Source organism: Megalobrama amblycephala, linkage group LG21 (assembly GCF_018812025.1).
Source record: "Megalobrama amblycephala isolate DHTTF-2021 linkage group LG21, ASM1881202v1, whole genome shotgun sequence".
Lineage (NCBI taxonomy): Eukaryota > Metazoa > Chordata > Actinopteri > Cypriniformes > Xenocyprididae > Megalobrama > Megalobrama amblycephala.
The window spans coordinates 27,347,508-27,374,007 of NC_063064.1; the positions used below are offsets into that span (position 1 = coordinate 27,347,508).

The following is a 26,500-nucleotide window of genomic DNA, read 5'->3' on the forward strand; positions in this document are numbered from 1 at the left end:
GATTCGACAGCAGCTTAGCGAACCGAGAGCCATAGAGAGCGCACCTTGCCCGGAAAGGTCACGCCTCTTACCATAACGTGGAGATGCACGCGCTCAGTGTTATTGTAAACATGTCTTTAATTTTACCCTATCAATTTGAGCCGGAATCAGACCCGGTGATTGGACTGCGGGATGAAAATAACAGCGTTTCGACGACATGGCGACAAACACACTCTACAAACGCAACTCTTGTGTATTCCTGTGGGCGGAGGTTAGTCAAAAAACTGTTTTAGTGACGTCATTAAAGAAGGAAGTAGAGGGATGTAGTCCAAACTGGCCGTTCGATGTAGGCGACTTCTGTTAAATAAAATATCTCGCTTGGCATTGAACTTTGAGCTTTAAAATTTTACTGATTTTATTTATACTCCAACAACAACATTACACACTAACTAAAGTTTGAAATATGGGATCACGAAGAACGGGACCTTTAAATCAAGAAGCATTTTCTTGACAAGTAAAAATTATTTTCTTGTTTTCAGGAAAAATAAGTAAAAATTAAGTACGTTTTTACTTTTTACAAAATAATATGCCAATGGGGTAAGCAAAATAATCTTAGTCCAAACTGAAAACAAGATTATATATCTTATTCTTAGTTTGAAATAAGATTATTTTTCTTACCCCATTGGCAGATTATTTTGCTTGTTTTAAGTAAAAACGTACTTCATTTTTACTTATTTTTCCTGAAAACAAGAAAATAATTTTTACTTGTCAAGAAAATGCTTCTTGATTTAAGAACTTTAAGATATTTTGACTAGAAACAAGACAAAAACTCTAAGTAAGAACAGCACGATGACAAGAGGAGACGATGACAAGACAACACCAACGTCATTAAAAGATAACTGTGACTATATCAATATGGAATATCGTAGACGAAAAAAGACGAGAATAAAAACTTTAACAAAATATCTTTGTTTTGTCAAAAAGAGATAAAATATTACAGACTGTGAATTAACCACTACGCAGCACGACAAAATTATGAAGAAAAAATGCTTATGTCTAGACATTTAGTCGACTAAAACTTTGCTAAACAAAAACAGGACAAGGTTGACTAAATATGATAAAAACTAAAACACATTTTTTTTTTAAATACATTTGACACAGGAGTAAGTCTAAGACTAAATTTAAAAATTGCTGACAAAATAAACACTAATGCGAAGTGAAATTATTTCACAGCACTAAAAGCAGCATCTTTTCGACATGTCGACAACACAAACTAAACTCTTCCAGGCATGAGCATGCTAAAAGTATGGCTAGCTGTGGATAAAGCATGTTCAATTAATTAAAATGTATGAGATTGAAACCAATTTGATTTATTGATGACAAATATATAAACCTGGTTACTGTGTACTATTAGAGAAATCTTAAAGGTGCTAAAGAGGATGTTTTGTTTTATACATTTTTGCAATATTACTTGAAACTGTCTTTACTAACTGATAAAAGACTATTTATTAGGTGCACTGAAAGGAATAATATTAATATACATCATCTGTGCACGAGGTAGGGCCTTAAAAACATCAGCCAATCGTTTATGCGATCATCGCGTAAACGATTGGCCCTCTGGCTTGTCAATCACTGCCATGACGATCCTTGTGAGAGACGAGCGCGGCTGCGCGCTCCAGTAACTTTCCTCTCTATCACCTTTAACTATTTCATTTATCATGTATAACTGACAAGTACCTATTTATTAGTTTATGTTAAAACTGTTTAATCCAAATGGATGGAAATTTTAGATGCAATTCAAATACATAAATCTTAAATTAAGGCCTGAATATTTTTTTGAGCATATTACTATGAAATAGGAAAGTTTACTATATTATTATATAGTACAGGAAGAGCGGTGCTGTTATCTGATGATGGACTGAATCTGTTTGTGTCTAAGAGACACTGCTATTCACGGCACACAGAAAAGCTGAAAACGACAGCACTGCACATCACGCTGAGATGCTTACTAGCATTCTGTCCTTCTTCGCAACACAAACCTGCATGTGTAAAAGTGGGCAGTAATGGGGCAGAGGGAAGTTAACATTACAAATCTTGTGTAACCAATTGATGATATAAGAGTATGACATATTGAGGGAAGTGTATTCATACTGCACTGTTCTGAATGTCCAAATGGGAAATTGTGTGATAATATATAATGGTGTGTATCTATGTGTTTGAATTACTCACCCGGGGTTTGAAGGCGATCAGTTTGAGTACCATCTCCACAGTGAAGACGGCAGTGAAGACCATATTCAGGATGTCCATAACATAATTGAAAAGCTCAGACTGACCGTAGTGCTGGGCACAGAAATGTATGATATTAAATTGCAAAATTTTTTAGGTGAGAGGCCATTTCATTGGACAAACATTTTTATACACCCGGCATGCCAGTGTTAATATAATACAAAAAAATAAAAGCTATTTTAAAATCTTAATAAATACTATAACAGTAAATAAATAATGTTTGACCCGTATATAAAAAAATACATACAAAATATTTAGTCAATTTGTTAATATGTACTGTAGTTTAGTTTTTATATAAAATATATTCTGGATAAAACAAACTACAATATATTTTTTAAATATATATTTTATGCTATATATATACACACATCTTATACCAAACAGACATGCTCTAAAAGCTACAAACCAAACTTTTGATTTAATGGGGACTATAAAGAGCTAATTAATATGAAATATACAGGTAAATAATAATATGTATTAATACATAGTTATATCTCATCATATAAAATGACAAAATGTGCATATGAAGCAGGTTTGAATATTTAAACACAAACAATTGTTCAAACATTACGCATGAAAGCAAACTAAGAATACTTATAATTATCGAAGAATAAAGTGAGTTACCTGCACGGCAAGACAGATGGTGTTGAGTAAGATCAGGACAAACATGATGTACTCGAAGCCGGTGGAGTTCACCACATACCAGAACTTATACTGATACGGGTTCTTTGGGATGTACCTCCGGAGAGGACGCGCTTTTAATGCATACTCCACACACTGACGCTGAGGAGGACACACATCAAATGATGCTTTTCATTGTATCAATTAATGTACGTGGTTATACAGGGTTTTAGATTTTATCTGAGAAGACGTCGAGTCGTATGCACATTCATTAATATTGTAAAAATATACAATATGCTATGGAATCCCGCTTCTGCCACAGAAAAATAAAATAACACTGATCACAATGCATTCTGGGATTGCATTATCTATGAAGGATATATGCAATGCTGCCTTTGATTTAAAAAAGAGGGTCCTTACAAGCCAGCATACTTTTGTAACCTACTATATGGAAAAAGACTGCATTGGGATATATAATCTAGAGATCAATGCAGTTCACAAGTCCATGTTCCACACAATCCTATTGTGTCCTCTCTCACCTGGTTCTTGTCCAGCTCACAGTTCTTGTACTCTTTCTCTCCCTGTTCCTGAAAGGTCACGATGACGAAACCCACAAAGATGTTCATCATGAAGAAGGCGATGATGATGATGTAGATGATGAAGAAGATGGAAATCTCCACACGGTAGTTGTAGATCGGACCCATGTTCTCCCGGTTGGAGTCTATGGCCTTGTATAACAACCTTAGGAAAGACAACATGAAGTAAACTAAGAGAATGGAGAGCCCAGGAAAAACTACTTCAACACCCAGAGTTACAGAACAGCTATATTGTGTCATTCTGTCACTGTGTGTGTTAAACTAACAGAACATTTGAAGCAGTGTGGTGTTGTAATTACAGGAACAGCGTGGTACTGTTGGCATCGAGTTCACAGTGGCACTTACCAACAGCGCCAATACAAACACAAATATCACAATAACACACTCGTTCATTTCCCCCGTGGGTTTGAACAAGGAAACTCGACTGTCTGAGTAAGAACTCGCAATGCAAGAATCGATATTTTTCATTTTGCAGTATCCAATTACACTGAGCCATTTTAATAGGCTTTTTAAAATAACAGGCTTCTGATAACTGCTTGCGCCTTTAAAATGGATGCATAAAGAGTAATGCGTGAAATATATAAAAGGGTTTTCATATGTACTTTTATTTGATCCAAAAAATAAAATAAAAATAACATAAGTGACATTCTATATCTAAAATAATGATGTGCATAAATTAGGTGCATAATAAGGTGCTATAATTAAGTGAATAATAAAATACACAGTGCTATATAGAATTTCAGCTCTATATACAATCTATATTAAGATAAAAAATAAATAAAAATTAAGAATTGCCAAAAAATTAAATATACCTGATCTATATTAAGGTGTACAAAATAAACTAACAGAATGAAAAATAAAATAAAGGTGCTATTCTATAATATGGTGTATTTGTTGAATGCTTACGATGGCCAGCCTTCAAATGTGGACACTGTGAAAAGAGCCATCATGGCCATGAGCACGTTGTCGAAGTTGAAATCGCTGTTGTGCCAGTAACGCTTCTGAATGATTGGCTGGTTCATGTCTCCTTCCTTATACATGATATATGTTCCCCTGAGGGAGAGAAAAGGTTATTTTAGCTGTTTCCTTCTGTATAAGTTTGGTTATTGCAAAAACTTGCACTAAATGTATACATTTACAATACATTTACGAAAGCAGTCTTCTTTCAGAAGTGCATGATGTTAAGTATGGCTAATTAACATCAGTGATGATTAAAAAAATTCAATTAGACTCACTTGCACTCCTCAGGGCTGGACTTGGCTTCATCGTTACAACGGTAAAACTTCCCCTGAGGAAAAAGTAAAATATATATTTTATATAAGCGCTGTTCTTTTGTACTTGTAAAGAATCTGGGGAAAAAAGTATCAAGGTTTCCACAAAAATATTGAGCAGCACAACTGTTTTCAACATTGATAATAATTAGAAATATTTCTTGAGCAGCAAATCAGCATATTAGAATGATTTCTGAAGGATCATGTGACACTGAAGACTGGAGTAATGATGCTGAAAATTCAGCTTTGACATCACATGAATATATTACATTTTTTAAATACATTAAAAAGTCATTTTAAATTAAAATGATATTTCACAACATTACTGTTTTTACCGTACTTTTGATCAAATAAATGCAGCCTTGGTGAGACTTTCAAAAACATAAAAAAAACGACCCATATATGAAATATTTTACCTTGAAGAGCTGTACACCAATGCAGGCGAACATAAACTGTAGCAGTGTGGTGACAATCATGATGTTTCCAATAGTCCTGATGGCCACAAACACACACTGGACCACATGCTGCAGAAGGCAAAGGTTAAAGGTCAGAGGTTGTCAGACAATTGCTTAAACAAATGGCCGATATTTTTCCAAAAACATAAACATGTTAAAATGTATGAAGACAATTCATATCAAAGTAAAGCAATGGGCTGAACCTTCAGTCCTTTAGCTCTGTTTATGGCCCTGAGTGGACGCAGCACCCTCAGAACCCTCAGAATCTTCACCACTGAGATGGTTGACGATCTGCAAGAGACACAAGTGTTCAAGTTACCAGAAAATCATACAAAACAGAAGAATAAATCCATGCTTTCAATTCCTTATTATACTGGTGTTTCTGCCTCGCTTCTTTCTAAACTAGCTTAACCAGCAAGACCTGGTCCTTGGTCAGCTGATTTCATGATGCCATGCTAAGTTTTGCTGGTAAAGAGCGAGGTGATGCTTGTCCAACAGACCGAACAGACTGTCCAAATGAAGTCCATAGCAATGCATATTCACTCACAAAAATACATTTTTGATATATTTACGGTAGGAAATTTCCAAAATCTCTTTCTGGAACATTATCTTTACTTAATATCCTAATAATTTTTGGCATAAAAGAAAAATCGAAAAATGACCCATATTTTTGACCCATGGCTATTGCTACAAATATATCTGTGCGACTTATGACTGATTTTGTGGTCCAGGGTCACATATAATAATAATAATAATAATGACTATTATTATTAATTATTTGTAAATAAAATTAAAATAAGAAATATTACTATTGTAAAATTTCAATGTAAAAAAAGAGTATTTAAGAAAAAAATAATAATACAGTATATTTGTAAAATTACTAATATTAAATCTTTTTATTTATTGCTGTCTTATTTGGTCAGAAAACAGTAGGGAGCCCTTAAAGCTTCTCTTATCAGGTGGGAATATGATTTAAGCATAATAAGCACGTAATAAACATGTAATAAGCGCCCCAAACAGCAGAGCAGAGCAGTTTGTGCAACGTAGCGTATATATTTATTTAATTAAATTGCAGCATTTGTGTTTTCATAATCCCACTAAGCCATATCACAATTTTGTTTTTATACCGAATAATCGTGCAGCCTTAAAATATAACCATCACTCACTGAATTCCGAAGGACACCAGCGACACGCCAACCACCAGCATATCTAGAAGATTAAAGTAGTTCCTGCAGAACGCCCCCTTGTGGAGAAACGCGCCATATGTGGTCATCTGACAAAACAAGCGTAGATGGTCAACAATTGCTCTACCGTAATGAAGGACATACAGAGAACAGCAAATCACACTCTCAAACAGAGTTCTCTCTCACACAAACACACACACACACACGCATAGACAGAAACACAAATTTACACTCCTTAATATCACTCTTTTTTAAGGGTGGCGTGCTCGGAGTTGAACTAAAGGCGAGATCCTAGCGCTAACTCCGCCAAACCCTCACGGCTTGAGTCAACATGAATGTAGTAGTAAGCTCTGTTTCACAATCCGCCACTAGGGGGCCTGGCAATAAAACATGCTGTTTGTTGCCGAGCTTTGATGGGGACTAACTTATGACAGAAGAAATATGCATCGACAGAAAGAATACAGGAGGAAAAGACAAAAGAGCAAGAGAAGAGTCAGAAAGAAAGGGAACCTATCTATTAGGCGATCTGAAATGAGAACTTCCCTTACTGTCACATTCATGTGAGCCGTTTTTTTTATCCTTGAGAACATTGCGCCCTGTTCCCTCGACAAGATTCGGTAAAGAAAAGAGGGGGAAGAAGCTCCTACTGCAACTTCATATTCAGCAGGCAGAGAAAAGACCAGCCAAAACCAAAGCAAGTCGCTCCAAAATCATGAATGCAAAGGAGTCGTTTGCTGAATGTATATGAATACAGGTGCAACCACACACCACGAAGGCAAGCACTGGGTCACGCGAACATTGGCTGCTGATCAGAGACCAATTTTAGATAACTACATCAAATATTTTAGGTTAAACAAAAACTAATTTTTCACGAAACATTTCAAGGTAGAAGTTGCTGGTCTAAGATCAGCACTTATGATAATCTCTCCACAAAAACAAGAGGCTGTGTTCAAAATGTAATACTAGCCTACTATTTAGTGTTCTCAAACGATTAATCACGATAAATCGCATACAAAATAAGAGTTTGTGTTTACATAATATATTTGTGTGTACTGTGTATTTAAATACACAGATGCATATATATATTTAACAAAAATATATTATATTTATATATAATATAAATTAATATATACACATATGTATAAATGTAAATATTTCTTAAATAAATATATGCATGTGTGTGTATTTATATATACATAATACATATACACAGTACACACACATATATTATGTAAACAAACTTTTATTTTGGATGCGATTAATCGCGATTTCTCGTTTGACAGCACTACTAAATACTTCACAGTTCACACTGTGTACCGCCTACTTCTTTAAAGACCCAATTAAAATCATTTAATAAGTGCGGTTTTCTGATAATAGCTAATAGACATGGACTAAAACCAACAACTTTTGATTTTAATAGATTTAATGGGTTTTAAGTGAGTGAAAAAATAGTAAATGAAACCTCATCATGTCATGTGACAACAGTATGCTAATAGTGTTGTCACATGATCTCATCACACTGCATGTGAGTGGCGTCCAGTTAGCATCTAAAAATAATAATAGGTATTTCACATTTTTAAGTTAACTAAGTCAAATTTTTGGCAATCACAGTATTTCTAGGATTATTAATTTCTCTAGAAATTAAAGCTCGAGCAATGCGCATTGAATTGTGGGTACAGTATTCTATGTCTTGATGTCTTTAACGCTGTATGTGTTCAGGTTTCAAAAGCATCAAATGTGTAAAAAGTGTTTTTTAGAGTAATTAAAACAATGAAACTGGTTGCCTAGTGAAGATTTATTTGAAATGCAAGAACGATAATCTTACTCTTGCTCAAGTTTTCAGGCATTTGAACATGTGAAGAGCAAATTTAATTGTGCAATTTTGACTAGAAACTTTGAAATGTTCAAACAGCTAAATAATAATTTCTCAGATTTACTCAAACAGTGTTACTGTCACTCAAATCAGTGTTGTAATTGTTGACTAAAAATATTTTTAAAAAAAATCCAAAAAACATTTTTTTGATAATTGAAATAAAGCTGAAAAAATTAAATAAATTAATATAAAAATAAATTATTTATTTTAAATGTAAAATAATAAAATAAATAAACATTAATAAATAAAAAATAATTAAATTTATATATATATATATATATATATATATATATATATATATACACACTTAGCTAACTAATTAAGTATATTTCTTAACTGACTAATAAAACATACATACTAGATGAAAATGTTGCACTAGCATTTACATCTGCAACATGCTATTAAGTTACTAAAACCGAAAAATAAATCTAAATAGAAATATAAACAGTATTCTGTGCCATAGAGAACATTTGCATATTGCACACAGTATACTATAAACCGACGGGATAGTAAGAATAGCCTTGTAGTATGATATTCTGAACACAGCCAGAGAGAATTACTGCAGCTTCATTAAATAACAACTGCGCTGCCCCGTATGGCGCTGGAGGTCACATTGCATTGATATGCACTCAGTCAAGGGGTTTGAACCATGTTCTGTCCAAGCATGGTTGTATTTGCCCCCTCTTTTATGGACTGGATACGTGCCAATCGGTTATGAAGGCATGAGAGAGGCAGTGTTGTTTTTTTATTTCACAAAGAGTTGCATAGTTTCATCTTTTTGAATTGCTTTCTTTCCTCAACAAAAAGCATTTTAGTTTCACAGACACATCCTGTGTGATTTCCCCAGATCGGTTTCCTTCAAACTTCACTTAACCCCACTTTGACCAATCAGGGTTGAGTTCAAGCCCTGTCATTCTCCCCAAAAGAAAAGGGAAAACCTGACAACTCTTGTGCTGTGTTTGATGAAGATGTGCTTTCATGTTCTGAGACATTTCTTTTCTTTTAGTCTTTTAGTAAAAGAGGTGCCGTGGTTTAAAAAAAGAGAAAGAAAAGAGATTTATCAAGCCAGGTAGTACTGAATTAGCAGGTGACACACATGGAGAGAATGCAGCCAGGCCTGTGTGCCGAAAGGTTACCTTCAACACGATCTCAAATGTAAACATACTAGTGAAGACATAATCTGCATAGCCTAGGACCTGGAATAAACCAGACGGTTACAGCGTTACTGTACATACACCACACACAACACGAGCACAGGGCAGGACATTTACCTTTAACACGATCTCTACAGTAAAGATAGCCGTGAAAGCATAGTCAAAGTAACCAAGTATCTGCAAAGAGCAATGTACATGTTTAACAAGGATTAAGGACATTTAGCAATCATCATTTACCATCAAAAAATAAATAGATTATTTTAAGAATTGTAGGTAAATGTGGTTTAGTTTAGTTAAGTAATAGTGTCTGTTGTGGTAACACCACAAAAACATTACTCTTTCAGTGAAGGAAGTCCTTAGTTTGAAAGAAAAGGGTTAGCAGATATGAAGAGATGAAGGAATAACAGATGCACAAAACAACTGATCATATAAAACTCCACTAGTTTCATCTCAAATATCACATTTAACACTTTTAAAGGGTTAGTTGACCCAAAAAAAGAAATGAAAATTAATCTGTCATTTGCTCATCCTCATGTCACTCCAAATCCATAAGACTTTCGAACACAAGGAGGCACAAATGAAGGTATTTTAATGAAATCTGAGAGATTTCTGTCCTAAAGTCTATTCTCCCAAACACTGACACTTCAAAATGTTCATAAAGAGATTGTAATATAAATCCATATTTTAATCCAAGTCTTCTGAAGAGACACGGTCGCTTTATGTGATGAACAGATTTAATTTAGGCTTTTATTCATAAATAAACATTGATCTGCTATGACAGAATCTCTCAGATTTCATTAAAAATATCTTCGTTTGTGTTCCGAAGATGAACAAAAGTCTCATGGGTTTGGAACGACATGAAAGTAACATATACTTGCTTTACTTTATCTGTGAATGCTTTGGAACGCTCTTATTTAATCATAAAACTTAATTTTCATAATCACAGTCTGAGTACATAAAATACATAGTTCTTAACCCAAAACTTCAATTATCAATTGATAACAATTAACTATTATTTACAATGTTGTTTTAGTTGAATATATTGAGTATGAATATGTTTTAGACATTAATGAATATTCTTGACATTTGCAGAACCAATTAGCTTCTGTATGTGTATGTACGTTTTACTCACAATATTACGGGCAGAGAAGTTTCTGATTGGGTCCTCAGCTGCCAAGGAGGCGGAGCTTAGCATAATGAACACGAGGATGAGGTTGGTGAAGATGTGGTGGTTTATCAGCTTGTGGCAGGCTACTCGAATTCTACAGAGAGAGAGAGAGAGAGAGAGAGGAGGAGACACTGAAAAACATCTTGAACACTATATCTGTGTCAAAAAGAAGGCTTTTCTAAGAAATTAAAATAATAAAATAGTTTGCCTTGTGACTTTCTTTAGGAATTAGAAATGTGGATTTAATCAAAATGCAAAAACAACAGTTTGACCCTTGCTCAGGTTTTTCTTGTATTGTTCAAAACGAAAAACACATTTTGTGGTGACATTCCTGGCAACTAAAAACGAACATTTGAAGAACAAATTTATCATGTTTTTGTAACACAAGTTTTGTAACTTTAAAGGTGCCATAGAACGTCTTTTTAAAAGATGTAATATAAGTCTAAGGTGTCCCCTGAATGTGTCTGTGAAGTTTCAGCTCAAAATACCCCATAGATTTTTTTTTTATTAATTTTTTTAACTGCCTATTTTGGGGCATCATTAAATATGAGCCGATTTAGGCTGCGGCCCCTTTAAATGCTCACTGTTGTCCTTGCTTGATTACCTAGTCTGATGATTCAGCTGTGCACATCCAGACGTCCTGCCCTTGTCTAATGCTTGAACATGAGCTGGCATATGCAAATATTGGGGGCGTACATATTAATGATCCCGACAATTACGTAACAGTCGGTGTTATGTTGAGATTCGCCTGTTCGTCGGAGGTCTTTTAAACAAATGAGATTTATATAAGAAGGAGGAAACAATGGTGTTTGAGACTCAATGTATGTCATTTCCATGTACTGAACTCTTGTTATTCAACTATGCCAAGATAAATTCAATTTTTAATTCTAGGGCACCTTTAACGAAATTAAATTGTGTAATTTAAAATTTTCTCAAATGACCCAAAACAGTGTTGTTAATGTTTTCGGTAATTGAAAAAGCTGAAATAAAATATTAATATAAGATTTTTAAAAAATACTTACATTTAAACAAAAATTAGAAATATAAACTAACTGAAATAAATAAGTTTAATTACTACAATTATTAAAACTAAAAAATCGAACTAAATTAAAGATTAAATAAAAATACAAAAAAGACAAAGGCACATAACAAAATTACAAAAGCTTACAAAAGCAAATACTATATTAGTACATAAATAATAATAAAATAAAATGCTAGCAACACCAAAGTCATGGGTTTGATTCTCAGGGAATGTATAAATGGATATGAATATCTTGAATGCAATACAAGCTGTTTGAATAAAAGTATCTGCCAAACGCATAAATGTAATGTAAAAAGACAGTTATTGGTCCGTAAATGTCTACATGTGTCTTTGTTCCTGTCAATTTTTGTGTATGTTTGAGCAGACTTCAATGTGACACATACGGGTTTGTGTTGCTAAAGATGAAGAACGCGCTGCCCTCTGGGATTGGAGTGATTTTCTCCTTCTTAACGAGCTCTGAGATCTGTGGGCGGGGCCCCGCAGGAACGTCCGGCTCTTCTTCATCCTCCTCTGTAACACGGACACGATGATCAGGACAAGTATGCAAAAAAAAAAAAAATCTTCAATGTGCAACCACATGATATAGTTCTTTACCTGCATTCTCCTTCTCATCCTCCTCTCCAACCTGAAGGAAAGAAAGCAATGCTATTATATCCTGCTACTAACACAAAAACACATAAAACACACAAACATGCATAAACTAGTTACCTTGGGATCATCTTCAATTTCATCAATTTCATCACTTGGGAAAAAAGGCAAGAAAACAAGCACTGTAAAATGTAGCACACGACCAGCGGAAACTAGATCCAGGTCCTCAGTGTTTGATTAAATGACCTCTACAAGGTTTTATCATTTACCCTTTCTTCTTATCATCATTGTCTGTGTTCAGAGACTCTGCATCTGCAAGGTTGTCCACAGCGATAGCCAAGAACACATTCAGAAGAATGTCTAGGTGTCAATGTGTTAAGCAAACCAACAGCATTATACTGTAATGCTCATAAGCAAACAACAAACTTTTGCAATGCAAAACAAAATGCAAAACTAGAGCTCAATATTTTTAGCCTTTTCACAATATTCAATATGACTTGACTACAGTAAACGGCTGGTATTACTACAACAAGCTTCTTCCCATGTTGGTGACATCACAAACCCCAAAATTTACATAAACCCCGCCCCCGGGAACACGCAACAAAGGGGGCGAGGCCATGTTGGGCTGCTTTAGAGAAGAGGAAGTGTTGTTGTAGTAGAGTGCTGTTACCATGTCACCATTTTACGCCGGACTGCTTCACAAACGAGGGTAAATTTATGCTAGTCGATGAGTTGAATCAACTCCACAGCAACTACATAAATTTATCCACTAACCATGCAGAAACGTCCAGTTTCATTCTAAAAGTTGTAACTTCTTCCTGAGTCTCTCCATCAGTGTCGACTCCGGTTTGAACAATGTAAGGCTGAACACCGTTACTGACAATCCTCATTTTGGCTGCATGAGATTCTCCAGCTTTGTTGTTGTTGAGCAACCGAAGCACGAGCTGTTAAAGCTCCGCCCTCTTCTGGAAAGGGGGCAGGAGCAGCAGCTCATTTGCATTTAAAGGGACACACACAAAAACGGCGTGTTTTTGCTCACACTCAAATAGGGGCAAATTTGACAAGCTATAATAAATGATCTGTGGGGGATTTTGAGCTGAAACTTCAAAGACACATTCGGGGGACACCAGAGACTTATATTATATCTTGTGAAAAGGGGCATAATAGGTTCCCTTTAATCAGAGTAGTAACTAGGCACTAGGGTTCAACAGCCCCATTCCAGACAAAAATGGCAAAGGGGCGGGACTTAACTCTCTGACATGGGCAACACATTCCAGGAACTGAAACTACAAACTTTCCTAACCGCACAATTAGGCTATCAACGACATGTCTGACGTCTAAGAAGATGGACTGACTTCTTAAGGTAATGACAAAAAATTCCCTAGTTTGTTTTTCTGTTTCCTTCATTAGGAAGTCAACAGAAGTAAGAGGAGGATACAGTTTCCACAGATGAAGAGAATGATGAAGTAGATGCACACAATCATTCCTGACGATGATGGGCCGCCGTATGCCATAATTCCATCGTACATGACGGCATTCCAGTCTTCACCGGTCAGAATCTGAGAACAACATTGTGACACATGAGCAAACACATATCCCATTAAAATAACATAAAAAAAGACAGCTGGTCACAGACACACCTGAAACACAGTGAGCAAGGCCTGAGGGAAGTTGTCAAAGGTGCTCCTCTTCGTTTGTGTCTCGTCGAAGTTAAACTTGCCGCCGAACACCTGCATACCGAGGAGGCTGAAGATGATGATGAAGAGGAAGAGCAGCAGCAGTAGAGATGCGATGGACTTCATGGAGTTCAGCAGAGATGCCACCAAGTTACTGAGAGATGCCCAATGACTAAAGGCAAAAAAACAAACTGTGTAAAAAGATATTGCCTTTCATGTAGTGTGTGATATAGCTGTTTGTGACTGTGAAAGGTCTGCAACGTTTCAAAGATTAAAGTACACGATAAATGGAGTTGAGGAAGCCTCTGGAGCTGAAATTCAGATATGGTAATAAGTGTTTGCTTTCCAACACATGCTGTAAGCTGCAGAACAATCACAACAGACTGGGACCAATCAGAATAGAGTAGGCTCTCAGAAAGGAGGGGCTTAGAGAGACTGAATCCTTTATCGAACCGTTTCAGACACTATGAGAAAAGAGGTGATGCTGCAATGTATATTATGAGAAAATTAAAGTGTTTTTTTGAAGTTGGATGCATGTAAACCTATTGCAGAAGACCTCCAAAACAAAATTAGGAACCTTTAAAATGGCATAATAGAGGCACTTTAACAATTTTAATTTTCCGATCCCTTACCGTGTGACTTTAAAGATCCTGAGAAGTCGTACACATCGAAACACTGAGATGCCGAGAGGTGACATGATCTCAAGCTCCACTAGGATCGTCTCTGTGATGCCTCCGCACACCACAAAGCAGTCAAAACGATTAAAGAGAGACACAAAATAAGCCTGCAGGCCCAGACTGTACATCTTCACCAACATCTCACATGTGAACAGGGCCAGCAGCACTTTATTGGCCACATCTACAGGAGAAAACCAATCAGGGTCAGAAAAGAACGGATATAGTGAGAACGTGAAGCAGTCATGATCTTTTAGCTTGTGCACAAACACACGCAGCGCTCACCCTGTACTTGTGTGAGCCACATAGGCTGGTTGTAATGTTCTGATGAGATGGTCAAAGTGTTGAGGAACACAAGGATGATCACCAGCCAATAGAACGGCACAGATTTCACAGCCAAACGACAGTTCCTCCGACACAACCGGTTCCAGCGACGCCAGCGCCGACTGAAAGAGGAAGCAGTCAGATAACATAGACACAAGAAGAAATTAAAATAGAATGATGCTTTTAAAGGAGAGATAGAACACTACATAGAATGCCAGGACTCTGAATAGACGATAGAACGCAAGAGAATGCTATATAGATTGTTGGACAGAATGTTGGATAGACAGAACACTTGAACAGTCAACTGAATGCTAAATAGAATAGAATGCTACTGTAGATAGACAGGATGCTAGAATGCTAAACATAACACTAGAATGATAGAATGATAGATAAATAACACACTAGACAGATAGAATTCTAAAACACTAGCCAGAGCAATAGATAGAACACCAGATAGAAAGGAGACTACAACATTAGAATATTAGAGCGCTTGACAGAACCATAAACTGATAAATAGAACACTAGACAGAGCAATACAATGCTAGACTGAATGATAGGATATAGATATGTTGGAATGATAAATAGAGTGAGCCCAATGGCAGAACCTGATTTTAAATCATTTTGAATGTGGCTCATCCAATTAGATTGTATAATATTTTAAAATGCCTAATAAAATAGCATAACTATAAAACAACATAATGCTACATTTTATATATGGCAAAATGATTGAATACTAGATAAATGGAGCAAGACACAAAGCAATAGACAGACATTGAATGCTATTTCGGTAGAACACTAATATGATAGAATACTACAGTGATAGATAGCTAGAATGCTAGCTAGACAGATAGCATGTTAGATAGAAAGCTAGCCAGCTAACTAGACAGACAGCTGGAATGTTAGCTAGTTAGACAGATAGCTGGAATGTTAGCGGGAATATTAGCTAACTAGACAGATAGCAGGAATGCTAGCTGGAATGTTAGCTAACTAGACAGAGAGCTGGAATGCTAGCAGGAATATTAGCTAGATAGACAGATAGCTGGAATGCTAGCTGGAATGTTAGCTAGATAGATAGATAGCTGGAACGTTAACTAGTTAGACAGATTGATGAAATGCTAACTAGCTAGACAGATAGCTGGAATGCTAACGGGAATATTAGCTAACTGGACATATAGCTGGAATGCTAGAGGGAATATTAGCTAACTGGACAGATAACTGGAATGCTAGCGGGAATGTTAGCTAGTTAGATAGATAGCTGGAATGCTAACTAGATTGACAGATTGATGAAATGCTAACTAGCTAGACAGATAGCTGGAATGCTAACGGGAATATTAGCTAACTGGACAGATAGCTGGAATGCTAGAGGGAATATTAGCTAACTGGAAAGATAGCTGGAATGCTAACGGGAATATTAGCTAACTGGAAAGATAGCTGGAATGCTAGTGGGAATGTTAGCTAGCTAGCTAGATAGCTGGAACATTAACTAGTTAGACAGATAGCTGGAATGCTAACTAGATAGACAGATAGCTGGAATGCTAATGGGAATATTAGCTAGCTAGACAGATAGCTGGAATGCTAGCTGGAATGTTAGCTAGATAGACAGATAGCTGAAATGCTAGCTGGAATGTTAGCTAGCTAGACAGATAGCTGGAACGTTAACTAGTTAGACAGATAGCTGGAATGCTAACTAGATAGACAGATAACTGGAATGCTAATGGGAATATTAGCTAGCTAGACAGATAGCTGGAATGCTAGCGGGAATATTAGCTAACTGGACAGATAGCTGGAATGCTAGCAGGAATATTAGCTAACTGGACAGACAGCTGGAATGCTAGCAGAAATATTAGCTAACTGGACAGATAGCTGGAATGCTAGCAGGGATATTAGCTAACTGGACAGATAGCTGGAATACTAGCGGGAATGTTAGCCAGTTAGACAGATAGCTGGAATGCTAACGGGAATATTAGCTAACTGGACAGATAGCTGGAATGCTAATGGGAATGTTAGCTAGTTAGACAGATAGCTGGAATGCTAGCAGGAATATTAGTTAACTGGACAGATAGCTGGAATGCTTGCGGGAATATTAGCTAACTGGACAGATAGCTGGAATGCTAGTGGGAATATTAGCTAACTGAACAGATAGCTGGAATGCTAACGGGAATATTAGCTAACTGGACAGATAGCTGGAATGCTAACGGGAATATTAGCTAACTGGACAGATAGCTGGAATGCTAACGGGAATATTAGCTAACTGGACAGATAGCTGGAATGCTAACGGGAATATTAGCTAACTGGACAGATAGCTGGAATGCTAGTGGGAATATTAGCTAACTAGACAGATAGCTGGAATGCTAACGGAATATTAGCTAACTGGACAGATAGCTGGAATGCTAGCGGGAATGTTAGCTAACTGGACAGATAGCTGGAATTCTAGCTGAAACATTAGCTAACTGAACAGATAGCTGGAATGCTAACGGGAATATTAGCTAACTGGACAGATAGCTGGAATGCTAGTGGGAATATTAGATAACTAGACAGATAGCTGGAATGCTAGTGGGAATATTAGATAACTAGACAGATAGCTGGAATGCTAGTGGGAATATTAGATAACTAGACGGATAGCTGGAATGCTAGTGGGAATATTAGATAACTAGACAGATAGCTGGAATGCTAGTGGGAATATTAGATAACTAGACGGATAGCTGGAATGCTAGTGGGAATATTAGATAACTAGACGAATAGCTGGAATGCTAGTGGGAATATTAGATAACTAGACAGATAGAATGCCAGACAGACAGACAGAAACAGAGCATGCAAGCTCACAGTAATACATGCAATAACATGTAAATAAACTGACATTAGCATGCACTAATCACATCTTTACTGACCTGCACTTTGATTTTGAAATTTTTTGACTGCAAATTGAAACAAATTGTAAAGTTAAAAAAGAAACCAGAGTATTCATATACCTCCTTGATACAGCATATTACAACGATTCATTACTGATAAAACATACATTAATTCATGTGTATTTGTGAGTTTTCTCACCATGTAGGGCCACAACATGTCGCTTTCTCATCTTCTACTTTCTCATTCTCTGTATTCATGGATTCGGTCTCACTCGCCGGCATACTCGCTGTTGTGTCACAAACACAAGGTTCATCACACACACATTAAAATACTCACAACATACAGTTCACATATCCTCAGTCAAATTTAGTGGACAAGAACTTGACAATCTTTCTGAAAAAGATTCAACAAGAAAGATGAGATTTTTAAACGCATCCTTAGTGAAACTTGGAGAAATTCACTGTGCCGAGAAGAAATTTATAGAATATCGAAATTAAAAGGCCGACAGTAATTCAGTAATGGTAAAACAAAAGGATGCTTGAGGGGAAAAGGACAAAATATCTGTTTTACTCAGCCCTCGCATTCCCTCAGGATTTACGGATAAATTCTGACACATCCAAAGACAGTAATAAGCGAGTGTGATCAGACTTTTTGTGACTGCTCTATAAACTGCTGACCACGAGTCTGGTGATCTGGGTTTAACCTCATTTCTATGTTAGAAACTCGCTGTCACTGTTTTAAAGTGGGATTTTTAAGTTGGAGAGACGCTGCACTCCCACTCCTGCCGGATCTGATCTCTGACTCACTCTGATTTTGAGAGAATGAGAATGAGAGGACTAAATTAGTACAGGAAGGAGGAAACGGGCAAGCGAGGAGTTTGATAACGCTAATGCTGAGGAAAATCTGATGGGTACAAAGAGCATATAGGCACTGATGGTCATAGAGAAGGAAAACACACACTTGCAAAGCACAACTAGTGCATTCACACACTACAGCATCCGCATAAACATCACACACATAGACATATTATTAGCTTCAAAACATACTTCCTTACAGGCCAAAATGGGATATTGTGCATAAGTCAATGAGTAATACAGTACATAACTTCTTTTTTTTTTTTTTAAGAGAGACAGCTGTAGTAAAAGTTTACATGGTAAATTGATTTGCTTGATTCCATGATGAACAGCATGATTACTGATCACATGTCTGTTCACTACAACATGGAATGTTTGCCCAGTTAAAGGGATAGTTCACCCAAAAATGAAAATGTGATGTTTATCCGCTTACCCCCAGGGCATCCAAGATGTAGGTGACTTTGTTTCTTCAGTAAAACACAAATGATGATTTTTAACTCCAACCGCTGCCGTCTGTCATTCGTATAATGCATGTCAATGGGAACTCCATCTATAAGAGTAAAAAAAACAGACAAATCCAAATGAAACCCTGCAGCTCGAGACGACACATTGATGTCCTAAGACACGAAACGATCGGTTTGTGTCATTTATTGGTCAGTATATAAATACTGTTCAGTTTCTCACACAAACCGATCATTTTGTGTCTTAGGACATCAATGTGTCGTCACAAGCCGCAGGGTTTCATTTGGATTTGTCTGTGCATGTTTTTTTTACTCTTATAGATGGAGTTCCCATTGCCATGCATTATACGAATGACAGACGGCAGCGGTTGGAGTTAAAAATCATCATTTGTGTTCTACTGAAGAAACAAAGTCACATACATCTTGGATGCCCTGGGGGTAAGCAGATAAACATCAAATTTTCATTTTTGGGTGAACTATCCCTTTAACACATACTACTGTTCAAAAGATTGGGGTCAATTTTTTTTTTTTTTGAAGAAATTGATAGAGACCAAATTTTTCTTCAAGCATGATACAGAGCTGAGAGATGGTTACAACTACACAGCCCAGCCTATGATAGCTTTCATATTGGGAGATATTTGCATGCATCAGGGAGCCACTTTCAAAATGTGGTGTATTGAAATCGCGTTCGTATAGGTGTTCGCGTTTTACTTTTGCTTTCGATTCGTGTTTGCATGTACTCTGTGAATCAGGAGCGGCAGTGCTGCAAGTGTGCATTCTACAATATAAGACATTTATCAGAAGCTCTGCTGTGCAACGAATCCTCTGCCATGGTCTTGTCAGTCATCTCGTCACGTGATCGTGTTGGATGAAGCGACGGTTATTCAACTAGATTAAATGGTTTTTATTTCTATAAAAAGCAAAACGACGATAATGTAAACGTAGCGGTGGTATATTCTATCCTAATTTCACCCTCACACTCTGTCATGGCTATATCGTGAGACAGCTTTTTACCTTGACAAGAAATCTTGTCACATTTTAATCTCACGAGACTTCGTGGCATGAGATCTCATCACACCTCTAGTAAAGATATTAATAATGTTCTTTTATATATATAAACAATCAAATAAATGCTGTACTTTATTCATTATAGAATCCTGGAAAAAAAAAATCACAGTTTCCATTAAAATATCATTTTTATACATTATTATAAAGAATGCTTCTTGAGCACCACATTAGAATGATTTCTGAAGGATCATGTGACACTACAGACTGGTGTAGTGACGCTGCAAATTCAGCTTTGCATCACAGGAATAAGTAAAATTTTAAAATATATTAAAATAGAAAACATTAAATTATAATAATATTTCATAATGTTACTGTTTTTACTGTATTTTTTAGCAAATTGTACAGTGTACAGCCTTGGTGAATCATTTTTCATTTTTCAAAAACATAAATTTTTGTGACTCCAACCTTCTGAACAGCATTGAAGAGTGAAAATCAATGAAAAATCAAAAAATGTTGGCTTTCAGTTCATTTCTCTTAGGTCAGTAAATAAATGCAATCAATTAGTAATAATACCTATCACACACACAAAAAAAAAATCATCTCTTAATTAAATTTATTATCCCATTAGTAATATTAATCAATTTAGCTATTGATAAACTGGTATTTCATAATGGCTTTGAATGTGGCTCATCCAATTAGATTGTATAATATTTTAAAATGCCTAATAAGCAAACACTATGTAAGGCTTCTAACAGGTACTATTCATGAATATCATCAAGTAATCACACATATGAAAGGGACAGAAGGGTGGGAGGGAGATTTACCATGAGTGTCAGAGGACTGGCTGAACCAGCCAAACCCTTTCTTCTTCTTCTCCATGAGGCTGGCCAATGTAACCCCTTCATTTCCCATGCAACCAAAGCCCATGCATGATTTACACAGCACAGCACAGCCGTGGCACGGTCACGAGGGCGAGAACGAGTAGCCACATCGACACAGGTTAAAGCACGGGAACAAGAACAGCACCAACACAACAATTAACAACAATAAACAACAACAACATTGAGGCAACTGGTCTGCTGGATGGGAGCAAAGGATGATGGGTAGTTAGTTAACAATGAGCAAGAGCAGGTTATTAGGATCAGGGTGCAATGAATTCATTGAAAACAGGAACATTGCAATGCTCCAAATGTTGAAATTTGATGGTGCAGATGTTTGCATGCGTGTATGATATGAAGCTGACCTCTGACCTTGATGGCCCCCACATGCTTTCATGGGAGTTAATCAGTACTTAAAAAATAAGTTTTGTGTAAAAAAAAAAAAAAAAAATGTCACTGATTATATTTTTGAAACCAATCTTATTACTTCTCATACTAAGGCTGCACAATTAATTAAATTAAAACTGCAGTATGGTTTTGTATGATCACTAAACCACAAGAGTACAATTTAAAAGTGGCATAAAAGTGGGAAAAGAATCAAAATGAAAATGTAGATGAACTTGTTTGCTAGTTTGTCATTTGCTTAGAGATGCATGCTAATATTTGTACTTCTCGTCGTTTTTTTTTACTTTGGTTAACAACCAATTTACACCTAAATATAATAGGTACATGGCAGGCCAATCAAATGATATATGGTAATTATTTAGAATATTATTTTCAATGTGATTTTATGCTGTTTTTTTTATATCTAAGCAACAGAAATGAGATGTTGAATGTTATCATATCAGTTCAAACACAAATTAACTACAATGACTAAATCATGTTTTTATTCAATGTCACATTTTTATTCAATGTCTTTGTCTTGTTTTTAAGTAAAAATGTTACAACAATTCATAAAAATAGTGCCCAATGTACTGTGTTAATATGAGGGAATTTTCCGTATTGATTTTTCACAGGTGTTTTACCCAAATTTAGAATCCACACTGTGCACTGTGTTGTGTTTTAGGGTTAATAGAAATTATCATAACATTAACAGATAATGTCCTGGCAGAAAATTAACAGCACATTTTCTGTTTTTTTCTATTTAACAGATCATTTAGAGTTTATTCATAAAATAAAAATCAGCATATTAGAATGATTTCTGAAGGATCATGTGAAGGATCATTCAGCTTTGACATCACATGAATAAATTACATTTTAATATATATCCAAATAGAAAAGATTTCATTGCAATAATATTTCACGACTTTAATATTTTTTAAGCAAATAAATGCAGCCCTTAATGATCCCAAACTTTTGAAAAGTAGTGTATATGTATATAAATCACAATTCATTTTAAAAAGTAAATGTACATATAAATTATAACTTCACTTCTGTATGTGGTAAACCTTTCTACATTATTACTACATTATTAATGTGATCAAATGTTTCTGGAAATGGTTCAGTTTTCAATATGTTTTACTGGAAAACAAGACAAAGGTACTGATTAAAAATGGAAATAAATTCATTTCTAAGAGATAAAGCATTCAGTGAACTTGTGTGAGTGGAAACAGAGTTCAGCTTGATATTCCATTTGCAGAATAAGTTCTGCATAAATGCTAAGCTTTCCAGACAAGCGACTTTTGTGGGTCTGTATCAATCAATTACAGCAAAAAAAAAAAAAAAAAACGCTTTCAGAATCCAGCCGGCTAATCTAACCCGACCGTCCTCTCACAGAACTGAGGTCAGTCAAAGAGCTCTGGTGACAGTGGAAGCTGGTGTAGCAGCGGCTCGAACCGCATAGAATCATGCGTGCTGCTTATATAAAAGGGATTAGGATTAGTGCTTATTTTGCTCAGTTTCTCCACTTCATGCTCTTATGAGCAAACTCCTCTTGTTCAGCAGATACCAGCCATACTGTCTGACTTACATTCAGCTCGTTTAATGTCACTTTTAGACATGGAGAAGACAGTATCTTGACCAAAGTAAAATTGTAAGCAGAATCAGCCCTGCTGTCGGTCCAGTACTGTACTGAACCCTCTGACCTGAAGATGCTCGACTTTGATTGACAAATCTGCGGTTCGGCGGCAGAGACAGCACTCGTGGCGTCAGCGCTTGCTGACTGCTCCTCAACTATTTCATCAAAAATACACCAGAGGCAGCTGTTTTGGGTTTGCTGACGTCTGTTCGGTGTCACGCTGCAGTTTGACGGGCATGACGGGCCAATTAAAGGCGGCTCTGTGGCTGCTACAAAAAGTTGCAAAGCTTTGGTTGAAACATCACCCTTAATACAAGTCAGAAAAGTGCAATTTAGAAGTTCAGTCACTGAACAAATTTCATTAGTTCAATACAAAATATAAATGATTAATTGTGACTAATTATGGTATTGATTCCTTGATATACAGCTTGTTCCCTATTGATACAGTCTGACATTTTTCTAAACTAAACAAATACTGTAAAAATAATGAACATAGCCAGATTTTAATTCTGTCATTCACTGTTTTCAGATAACTTTACATTGCTTGGCTATTTTGTAGGGGTAAATTAAAGCATTCTGGGAAACTGACTGTTGCATAAATAGAATGAAAGTTGAAATGCAATGCATGAAATGCAATGCAAAAAAATGAAATGCACTACTTTTCAAAAGTTGGGCTCAGTATGATTTTTTTTAAAGAAATTAATATTTTTATTCAGCAAGGATGCATTAAATTGATCGAAAGTGACAGTAAAGATATTTATAATGTTACAAAAGATTTATATTTTAAATAAATGATTAAGCAGCACAACCGTTTTCAACATTGATAATCAGAAATATTTCTTGAGCAGCATATTAGAATGATTTCTGAAGGATCATGTGATACTGAAGACTGGAGTAATGATGCTGAAAATTCAGCTTTGACATCACAGGAATAAATTATATTATAAAATATATTAAAATAGAAAATAGTCATTTAAAATTGTAATAATATTTCACAATATTACAGTTTTTACTGTATTTTTGATCAAATAAATGCAGCCGAAAATATTTAAATATCCCAAACTTTTGAACAGTAGTGTATATATAAATTACTACTCAATTTTACATATAAATTGACATATAAATCACAACTTCTATACTGTAAGTGGCAAATATTACTACATTATTACTATCATCAAATGTTTCTGGAAATAGTGTATTTCATTCTTTAATAAAAACTATATTTACAGAAGTCACAGAAATTTTAAATTTTACTTCCTTAAATACACATTCAAATTGATCCTGTTTGCTACTCTAAATATAATTGAAATTCATGAACTAATTTGGAATTTAAAAAACATTCTCAGCTCAACAGAAATAACTTTCTGCATTTGCCTGACTGTATAAAGTGTGCTTAGTACTTGTCTAGTTACTAGTATTCCTTTGAATGACAATATCGCTCATATGGTTTACTGTCATGTACTCTATTCAAGTACTCACGGTTGCGTTTGCTTTCTTCATCATCCTCCTCATTCTCAGGGTCGATGTCTTCAGCCTGCGTGATCCAGTCCAGATAACCTTTCAGATCTTCCTCCAGCTGTTGTTTTTCCCGTAGCTTCTGGAAATCTCCACGAGCTTTTGCCTTCTCTCGCTCTTTAGAGAACTCTCTGCGTTCAAGAAAACACAGTTTTACCTGCAGTTCACTAACAATAATCCAAATATAATATGGCCACAAAATTTTTATAATATTTAACCACACTTAATGTCTAAATGCCATTGCATTACATACTAAAATATTTAAAAAAGATAGCACTTTTCAAGCATAAAATTTAACAAGATGTTTGTTAGGTTTGGAATAAAACAAAAAATACAATATATTATATATTTTCTACAGATATATGGTTTTTAAAGTTTTCAAAAACAACATTTTTACACCTGAACAAGGATTTTGCATCAAAAAAATTATGAAAACTTTTAATTAAAAAAACTTTTTCTTGAAATTACTTAATTCATATGCATAATTATATGGACATTGCTATTTTTCAGAACCAATGTTCATCGTAATGGACATGACTATTTAAAAGCTAAAAAAAAGAAAAAAGAAAAAAAATCTCCCTATTAATGTACATGCATTTTTCCATACATCTAAACCTACAGTAAGTGTAAATGCTTCAGCGTCCTGCCAGCAGGGTGCATGCTTGTCCACAAAGGACAAGGAGAAACATCACACAAACGCGCTGGAAAGGTCACACGATGTGTGTGGCATCCTTAATAAAATGGCAGAAGCACAAAAATGGAATCCAAACCTAATTTCAGAAGATTGCTCGATCTGCAAATTGTATATGTTGCACCACGGGCACAACGTCTCTCGTGGCAGATTATTAATAACCCTGCAGCTCTAAGAAATGGCTTGTAGGACTTGCGGACACAGGAAGCAGATTAATTTCACTCTCCCGGAGAGGGTCGGAAAACTGTGCCCCCCTCTGAAGGACATGAAGGAGATGAGGATGAATATGAGAAACATGGGTTGTCTTTCTGATGTAAAAGACAAAATAACAATATCAAATTGAGTCACCTGTCTGGCTCAGGTCTCCTTTCTCTCCTCCATTTGCCCTTCCTTTCTCACCTCCTCCTGTTTCTACTGTCAGTCCCACTAATTACTTTTGTCTCTTTCTGTCTTTATTAAACCCTAAACCCTATATCCAGTTTAAGGTTCACCCAAAAATTAAGAAGCCAAAAACTGATGTTCAACATAAGATATGATAAACCATGTTTTGCAATGTTACTGGGATGTCAAACTTTATCGACATTCACAATAGTTCAAAAGTTTGAGGTCAGTAAAATTAATGTTTTTATTCAGGAAGGATGATTTAAATTGATCAAAAATGACAGTAAAGATATTTGTAATGCTACAAAAGATTTCTATTTTAAATAAATGCTGTTCTTTAGAAATTTCTAGAAATCTAAGGATCTTGAAAAATATGTATATCGGATTCCACAAAAATCTTAAACAGCACAACCTTTTTCAACATTGATTATAGTAAGAAGAAATGTTTGAGCAACAAATCAGCATAGAATGATTTTTAAAGGATCATGTGACACTGAAGACTGGAGTAATGATGCTGAAAATTCAGCTTTGCATCACAGGAATAAATTAAATTTTACAGTATACTTAAACAGAAAAAAGTTATTTTAAATCGTAATAATATTTCACAATATTACTGTTTTTACTGTATTCTAGATCAAATAAAGGCAGTCTTGGTGAGCATAACAAATTTCAGACCCCAGACTTTCGAACAGTAGAGTATTTAAGTGCTAAATCATCCTGACTAATGTTTTTTTGTTTTTTTTTTCCCAAAAAGCAAATGTTTCTGCTGAATTATCATCAGTCACCTGCTTTGCCCTGGTCATTGTCCTTTAGTCTAAACAATTTCATTTCCTCTTCTTGACTTTCATCAAGTCTGAATCACTTCCTCTCTCATAGTTTTTCATTCTGTCCTTGGAACTGTTTTACTTTAATAATGTCATCAGCTTAGAACGATTCAACCCTGCAGACTTGAAG

The 26,500-nt window shown here is 35.6% G+C and overlaps 1 protein-coding gene across 14 annotated transcripts in view; it reads right to left on the reverse strand.

Annotated features, from left to right (window-relative positions):
* Positions 1–26,500, reverse strand: part of cacna1da (calcium channel, voltage-dependent, L type, alpha 1D subunit, a) — a 103,164-nt gene that overhangs the window by 33,191 nt on the left and 43,473 nt on the right. For 6 of the 14 annotated variants that reach the window (XM_048172247.1, XM_048172246.1, XM_048172240.1 and 3 more), the window contains exons 9-31: positions 24,439–24,605; positions 20,889–20,963; positions 17,940–18,027; positions 17,780–17,806; positions 14,853–15,013; positions 14,526–14,751; positions 13,858–14,065; positions 13,656–13,776; positions 12,487–12,577; positions 12,338–12,371; positions 12,224–12,254; positions 12,013–12,139; positions 10,552–10,681; positions 9,537–9,596; positions 9,402–9,461; positions 6,375–6,481; positions 5,412–5,499; positions 5,170–5,277; positions 4,718–4,770; positions 4,389–4,535; positions 3,426–3,627; positions 2,890–3,048; positions 2,209–2,319 (exon numbers count right to left, since the gene is read on the reverse strand). In XM_048172247.1, the coding sequence (XP_048028204.1) occupies positions 2,209–2,319; positions 2,890–3,048; positions 3,426–3,627; positions 4,389–4,535; positions 4,718–4,770; positions 5,170–5,277; positions 5,412–5,499; positions 6,375–6,481; positions 9,402–9,461; positions 9,537–9,596; positions 10,552–10,681; positions 12,013–12,139; positions 12,224–12,254; positions 12,338–12,371; positions 12,487–12,577; positions 13,656–13,776; positions 13,858–14,065; positions 14,526–14,751; positions 14,853–15,013; positions 17,780–17,806; positions 17,940–18,027; positions 20,889–20,963; positions 24,439–24,605 (2,581 nt within the window). The remainder of the gene's footprint in view (positions 1–2,208; positions 2,320–2,889; positions 3,049–3,425; positions 3,628–4,388; positions 4,536–4,717; positions 4,771–5,169; positions 5,278–5,411; positions 5,500–6,374; positions 6,482–9,401; positions 9,462–9,536; positions 9,597–10,551; positions 10,682–12,012; positions 12,140–12,223; positions 12,255–12,337; positions 12,372–12,486; positions 12,578–13,655; positions 13,777–13,857; positions 14,066–14,525; positions 14,752–14,852; positions 15,014–17,779; positions 17,807–17,939; positions 18,028–20,888; positions 20,964–24,438; positions 24,606–26,500) is intronic. The other 8 variants (XM_048172245.1, XM_048172242.1, XM_048172244.1 and 5 more) reach the window with 5 other exon arrangements.